At 33.5% G+C, this 8,232-nt stretch overlaps 1 protein-coding gene across 1 annotated transcript; it reads left to right on the top strand.

The window, feature by feature from the left end:
- Window positions 1-2,406: 2,406 nt before the first annotated feature.
- LOC113770083 (nucleoside-triphosphatase ntp-1-like) lies at window positions 2,407-6,164 on the top strand. Its single transcript, XM_027314439.1, has 6 exons — window positions 2,407-2,618; window positions 3,116-3,228; window positions 3,576-3,701; window positions 3,861-3,958; window positions 4,068-4,153; window positions 5,916-6,164. The coding sequence occupies exons 1-5, from the start codon at window positions 2,495-2,497 to the stop codon at window positions 4,096-4,098; spliced, it is 492 nt and encodes a 163-aa protein (XP_027170240.1). The 5' UTR covers window positions 2,407-2,494; the 3' UTR covers window positions 4,099-4,153; window positions 5,916-6,164.
- Window positions 6,165-8,232: the final 2,068 nt, after the last annotated feature.

Below are 8,232 nucleotides of genomic sequence, written 5' to 3' on the forward strand. Positions count from 1 at the left end.
CAACACGAGATAAGTCGTCACAATATGGATGGCGCGCAACTATCCAATGTGGCGGGAGATTGCCGTTGTGACGACTAGAAAATATGTTGTCACTGAAACTCGTCCTACAGTGACAACTTAAAATATCGTCACAATATGGTTGCCAGTTCTAAATTAGTGACAACAACTAGTCGTCACTGTCCAAATAATTTATTGCCATCTCACTTTCGCTAATTCTACTATGTCACCCTAATATTTTCAATATGGCCCATATGTTGTAAATAAGTTTTATTAATTCTACCATGCCACCCTAACTTTTACAATTTGACCCCGTATACCACCTTAATTTTTTTTAATATGGCCCATGTGTTGTAAATAAATTTTATTAATTTTGCTATGACACCCTAACTTTTACATTTTAACCCCATATACCATCTTAATTTTTTGAATATGGCCCATGTGTTGTAAATAAATTTTATTGATTCAACTATGACACCCTAACTTTTACATTTTGACCCCATATACCACCTTAATTTTTTCAATATGACCCATGTGTTGTAAACAAATTTTATTAATTCTACTATGACACCCTAACTTTTATATTTTAACCCCATATACCACCTTAATTTTTTCTATATGGCCCATATGCTGCAAGTAAATTTAATTAATTATATTATGACACTCGAACTTTTATAGTTTAGCCCCGTATTTGGTAAACTAATCTCATTAACTTTACCATGACACCTTATCTTTTGCAAATTAGTCTCGTATGTGATAAAGAAAATTTTTATTAATTTTATTATGCCACCCTATGCTTTTACACTTTAAGTTGTGTTTATCATTAGCAAAATGAGGTATATATTGTAAAAAACAATGTTTTCCTATTTTTCAATTATTCCAAACATAGCTAATACCTTGTTATAAAGTTAAAAAATATAATGAATTCTTTATTTAGTTCTCTTGACAACATATGGGAAATTACTGATTAACATAGTGTGAAAATAATGGAACAGAATAACAAAATTTAATATGAAATTAAGTAAAAATCTTGACAATTCCATGACTGGAGTTTGTTATGTATTACAATTTACAATAATCAAATTATTTATGGTTTATGAATCAGTACATGTATCAAATAGATTTAGTGTTTCGTGCATGTATTAGTAAACCATTTTGGTTATTTGATCAACTAGTTTATTATTAACTAGTAAACCAATTGGGAGACTGGAGTTTATTATTAATTACAATAGTCACATTGTTTATGGTTTATGAATCGGTACTTGTACCAAAAACATTTAGTGTATCATGCATGTATTAGCAAATTATTTTGGTTATTTGATCAACTAAACAGTATTGTTAGGTCTTGTCAAACCATAATTCGTACATAATTCATAAAATTATTAAAATAATACCAAAAATATTTGCATCAAAAGAATTTTTTTTGAATCATAAACGTATTTTTAATAAGCTTTTTAGTTTTTGTACATTAATTTTTTGTAGAGATAAAAAGAACCTGTGTTAGTAAACAACATTATCAAAAAACACTAAATTTTCATATTCTAAAGTTTTAATGCAACAAATAAAGTTTTAATACAACTTATGAGCTAAAAACTCAAAATAATAAACAACTTTAATTACACAAAGATAGAGAAAAGAAAAAGAGATATACTAGAGAAGGCATTGTTTTTGTAAAGAAAGGTCCAAATAGTTAGTACAAAAGTCACTTGAAAGCGTTATTTTTTGGCTGAAGCTAAAATGGAAGTGGGAAGCTCAAAATTGGAGTAGAGGCGGGGGAAGCTGAAATTTGGTGTATAGGCGGGGGAAGCTAAAAATTGAACAAAATTGAACGAGTAGAGATGGGTAAACAAAAGAAGCAGAAACGACGTCATTTTAGCAAGAGTTAAACAAAAACACTCATAACACTTAGAAAAATTTCGGACATCATTTTAGCAAGACATTCATCGCGACATCTCCAAGAACTCTCGCCAACCCTACGCTGTCTCTAGGTCCGCCGGCCACCAGACCTCCGCCGAGTCTTGGGGTGCTGGTCTCGCTGTTTCCCGTATCTCTCGTGTTCCTGGCGGTGGCACTCACCGTGCTGGCCAGGGTGTCTATGGCAACATGTGCTGCGGCGGCCGCATGTTTGCTCCGACCAAGATCTGGCACCATTGGCACCGCAGGTCCCAGTTAACAAGAAATGGTATGCCGTGGTTTCTGCCATCGCCGCCTCTGCAGTGCCTTCCCTTGTCATGGCCCGCAGCCACCGGATCGAGTCTGTCCTGCAAATCCCCTGTGTGATCTCCGATTCTGCTGAGGCCATGGAGAAAACCTCCAATGCTATCAGTCTTCTCAAGAAAATTGGGGCTTGCCTTGATGCTAAGAAGGCTAAGGACAGCCAGGGTTGTCTGATTTTGCGGAGGAGCCGAAGAGGGCTGCTTCTGCGGTGGCGGAGCTGGTGGAGTTTGGGAGGAAAAGGGTATCTCGGGAGTATTGGAGGGAGACTGAAATTAGGCTAATGGCAACTGCTGGTTTGAGGATGTTGGAGAAAGGAGTTCAAGATAGGATTTTGGAGGCTTGCCGAACCGTGTTGAGGGGCTCGGGTTTCAGGTTTTACGATGATTGGGCTTCCGTTATTTCCGGTATGATGCCATTTGGCTTGTGGATTTCTTTTAATTTTGGTTCTCTGATCTGCATTTTGAAGCATGTTTTGTATAATCAATGGTAAGAGTGTTGGAAATTCTAGTGCTTTGCTCTAGTTAGTATGCTAGTGACGTATCTGGACATTGAGAATGTGAACTTTTGCAACCCTGTCTGAGTGGATATAACTTCTTTGTTAGGTGTTTGTTATTGCTTATCTTTTTGGTTTATTCAACTTCAAGTGACAATGTGCTTGCTAAGGAGTCAAAATTTGAACTTTAAGTAAGTAAGGCCAGATTATAGGTAGATTCAGATTTTTGAATTCTGGGTAAAATGTACTTGGATGTTGGTCTCATGCTAACTGCTGCATTTCCTATCTAATAGCTTGGCAATGCTATATGGGCTTTTATTAGTCATATTAATTCTTATAAACTAGTTTTGTTAGCATTTAATTCTTGTTATATTTTGAAAGTCTAAAGTTGGATGATCCATTGTTTAGGTTCTGATGAAGGTGTATATGCCTGGGTCGTTGCTAATTATGCCCTTGGCACTGTAGGAGGTGATCCTAAGCAAACAACTGGTATTATTGAACTTGGAGGTGCTGCAGCTCAGGTTGTGAATTTATTTTCAATTGTTAGGTTCTTCTATAGTTAAGACATGCTCATATTCACTGACTTATGTGGAACTCATGTCTGAATTTTTTCTAGTTAGTTGAGTATTTCTTCTACTCATAGGTGAAGCTTTTAGGGTAATGAATGGTGACTTCTTATACATTTGTAATGCCAACTGAAACTGCAAACTAAGTATTGTTATTTTGGTTCTAAATATGATGGGGCTCAAATCTTTCCTTGTCGAAACTGCTATAGTTATTATGATTTTCTTCTATATTTGTTCAAGGAGTTGACATGTAAAATTTTTTTAAAAAAGGTGTTGACATGTATGATGAATCTTGTTAACAGATGCTGAGGAAGTTAAGTAAACAGCTGAATAGTGAGGATTGGATATGGAACAACCTAAATACCTTGCTGGGCAATAGGATCTATATCAGGATCAATGATGGAGGAACAAGTGTATTGCTTTATGCTGTATATTTTTCCTGTTTTTTAGTCTTTTTTCGCTGAGTGACTATTTTCTGGCTTCTTTCTTCTCAGAATGAGACCTTGTGTTTGGATAACTTTCAGTTTTGTGGTTCTTTTTCTTTTTCACCATTTTCTTACTTTTATTTTTTGCATCAACTGTGGCAGGAAAACAAGTTTCTTGTGATGGTGATACGTGATTTGTTAAACCTTTGTGAGATTACAAAAGGCAAAGACAACAAAGTAGTTATTGCAAGTAATATAATGTGAGATGTTAAACTGCATTTTCATTCTAATAGAGTAGGTAGCAGTAACTAGGCATTCCAATGTGATAACTTTATCTCAGTTAACTATTTGCAAATGAAATTTATTCAGGCAAATGACCGTGAACTCCAGTTTTCGATAGTTGATGGTGATTTCAAGAAGTTTGAAGGAAAATGGTCTGTCAAATCTGGTAAAAGGTAAATTCTGGTGTAACATATTTTGCATCTCCTTCCTGGTGATGTGTGTTTCTGAGGATGATTAAAGATTCAAGTATCATTTGGTTGTTAACATTTTTGGCAATCCATGCTGGTTATCCATCTCAACTGTTGCATGAAAATGTAGCCTCTTTAGTTGTGGAGTCTTTATTCAACTAAAATGATATTGTTTACCTTTACATAGCATTGGTAAACATCTTTAGTATGCTTATAGAAGGAATCAGCTGCAACCTAAACGGCTATGTAATGAGTACTAATATTCTCTTTCATTTAGCAATTGTGTTTAGACATCATTTAACATGTGCAGTTAATTGTTCATGTCTGATCTGCTACAAGATAAGTTAATGGCTAAGTCAGAGGAGTTGGTCTAAAATTTAGTTCTTGTATCTCTTGCCATTGATATTTCTTGAGACAAATTGGAGCACTATATTGAGAAAATTGAGTTGTGACTACATCTAATAACCTTGCCTCAAGGGATTCTCTCCAAGTTTGGAAAATTCTTTATGCCGCCTCAGTTACATCTGATGTTGCATCTCCCACATAGAGATGAAACAATTGAATGTACAAACAATGGTTATGGACTGTAATCCTATTTAGATGTATTCCTCTGGTTTCTATGGACAAGTTTTGGTTAGTTTCCGAACTGGTATCTTTTGCAGTAGCCTTCCTTTTATTTGGCTTTGTAAGCACCGTAAGCATAGTTTTAGAAGACTATCCTATTAGATCAATATTTGTCTGATTTTTTTTTTATCGATACACTAAGGAAAAAGTATTTTTTTTAATCTTTAGTGATTTTAGTGAAGCTTAATTGAAATTTTCACTTTACTTTTTCATTTATCCTTATTTGTGCACGCTTAACTTGTCGATGACTTAGATGGTAATAGCTTACTAATATATGATACTACACAAAAAGTGCTGCTAAAGTGTATCTAAAAAGGAGAGAGGATTTTTAGAATTTGTCAAACTTTGACTTATGAATATCTGAAAAATGAAAAGTTACACAACGAAGCCTTTAATTCTACCAAATCTTGTGCTCTGATTGTTATCTTCCCAAAAAGTGTATAGCTGTTTAATCAACTACCAAAAAAGAAAAAGAAAAGTGATGGACCTTGTCTCCGTTTCTAAGAAACAAAAAACAGATAAATCCAAAGATTGAAGTTTGGAGCTTCAATCCAAGTTTATAACAAAGTCCAAATTCCACCTTCATATATCAACAGATAAACCAGATGCAAAGTAGATGAAGATCAAAGGCAATAGTTAAGTAGAACAATTTCTAAGATACAAAGTCTCAAACTGTATGCGGACCGGTTATCATGAAGCACCTAACTTAGTAGGAAAGAAGAGTCAGCCAAAGCTACCAAAGGATCACTTGTACTGTTTCTTCTAAATCAGCAATATGGCCCTTGTCTCAAGTATCTTGTAAACTTTGTGCTAGTGGTTATGCTTGTTCAGTTCATTTCTTCCTGCTTAACAGGCATGCACTGCTACCTACTTTCTGCTCATTAAATAGTTTTGTCTCAAGAGGTCTTCATTCATTTTGTAATTGCTGTCTATTTTCTAGATTGCGGATGTATGGTCCTGTGGTGTGACATTGTACATGATGTTGGTGGGAGCTTATCATATTGACTTAATTGGATTTTTGTTCAGTATGACTATTCATTCAAATTCAATAGTGTATGCTTGTAATGGCATTTTTTTGACTGAAATCGATTCTAATGCATATGATACTTTTCTTTCAATGCAGTACAATGCTATTAAATGCTCTTGAGGAGATGAAAAAGGTTGGCTTTTGGATATGCTCATGAAGATGACTTCAGTTTGACACAAATTGCTGCTTTAGTCTATGTTTTTGTTTGGAAAGAGTACTTTGTTTTTTTGGATGCGTAATGGCTATTACTAGTTGAACTGATGTGAATTTAGTACTCTATTGTTTGGATGGATAATGGCTGTTAGTACTTGAACTAATGTGGGCTTTGGAACCCATTTTGGTTAATGTGTGTTTTGATGAATTTAGAGATGTTTATAACCATATATATATATATTTGAGGGTTCATTGTACATTAATTACTATCGTTTTTTGCATTAGTCGAGCCACAATTTTCTGCTATGGTTGTTGAAAATGCAATAGAATTGCAGCTCTTGTACACAAAGTTGTAAGTTCACTAAGTGACGACTATTCTTGTCACAGAATACTAGGAGTGAGAGTGACAAGTTCAAGTCGTCACTGTGCACGTTCAAATTTGTGACGACTTCTGCTATTTTTTATGACAAAAAAATTTTGGAAACAGTGACAAGAAACTTCGTCACAGAATACTATTTTTTAGTGACGACTTAGTCTTCGTCATTAAATAATAATATTTAGTGACGACTTTGTAGAGGTTGTCACACGTACCCATTTGTGACATAGAATTAATGACAACAATGTGACAATGGAAAAAGTCGTCACTATATTCATATAATGACGACTTTCTAATTTTTAGTGATGACTTCCTATTGTCACAAAAGGTCAAATTTCTTGTAGTGATTTAGTTGCACTTTACTTTTAGTTGCACATTTGTGATTTTTTTGAAACGTGATTGTAATTTGTAAAGCTCATTTGAAGGGGTGGTTATAGGGTTAGTTTGGGGATAAATATTTTTTAATTATAAAAATGTAACATTGTATTAAAATAGCATACGAATGAGCATTTGTCTTTAATTAAAGAGTAAAAAAGATTTAAAATATAAATAACAAAGTATAAACGGTTTATGAAGTAGATAGTGAGAATGTTTTAAATTTTAAATTTGATTGGTGATAGGGTTGGTTATAACCCACTACTTTTTATGTGTTAAAATAAATACAAAAATCTATAACCCACTACTTGTTCCGTTCTTGAGATTTTTTTTAGGGTTAAATATAGTAAACCCCTTAACTTTACATATAGTTGCACTGTACCCCCTCAACTTTACATGTAGTTGCACATTTGTGATTTTTTTGAAACGTAATTGTAATTTACAAAGCTCATTTGTAGGGGTGGTTATAGGGTTAGTTTGGGGATAAATATTTCTTAATTATAAAAATGTAACATTGCATTAAAATAGCATACGAATAAGCATTTGTTTTTAATTAAAGAGTAAAAAGGATTTAAAGTATAAATAACAAAGTATAAACGGTTTATGAAGTAGATAGTGGGAATGTTTTAAATTTTAAATTTGATTGGTGATAGGGTTGATTATAATCCACTACTTTTTATGTATTAAAATAAATACAAAAATCTAGAAAAAATAATGAGAAGTTTAGAAGTCATTGAGAGGGTCTCTGATAAAAACCCCTTCCTCAATACATATAGATATAGATGTCCAATATTTTGGCACATGGGAGAAAATATTACGTGAGACTGGGGATAACAACGGGTCGTATACCCTCAAAAATCACACTTACCAAACCCTAATGTATATCTAAGTATTTTATCAAACCCTATACGGTAATCTTACGGGTTTCATTTCTCATTACCAAATCCTCTAATTCACGGGTTTGAATTACCCATCAGATACCTTTTGTCCACTAAATTGAATAGCTCAACAAAAGAAAATTAACCTTTATTAAACTAAAATCAATACAAACATCATATTAAATTAACATACTACATTGAGTTTTAAACTTGGCTAAACCCATAGAGCTTGCGTGCATAAAATCCAACATTTAATGAAGGGTTAAATTAAGATTTTTCTATTTTTAACCACAATGATCTTTATTTGTGTTGGGTTAGAGTTATATGTTATTGGATTATAAAATTAAGAAACATATTATTGGACTACAATTGGATTAAAAATACACACAAATATATAAATATATATAACGGCTAACGGATTTCTAGAATTCTCTTATGACACATAATCCCATTGGTCGTCTAATCGAATTAACCATGAGGTCGAATACGTGCATGTATCAGGTTTTACTCTACCTATTGCCATCCTCGTGTGTGACAAACTATGATAACTAATAAATTAATTAGCTTTATACGTTTTCACTAAGGTAATGTATTATCTTAATTCTTTTGATCGGTACTCTATATCTATATC

Source organism: Coffea eugenioides, chromosome 5 (assembly GCF_003713205.1).
Source record: "Coffea eugenioides isolate CCC68of chromosome 5, Ceug_1.0, whole genome shotgun sequence".
NCBI lineage: Eukaryota > Viridiplantae > Streptophyta > Magnoliopsida > Gentianales > Rubiaceae > Coffea > Coffea eugenioides.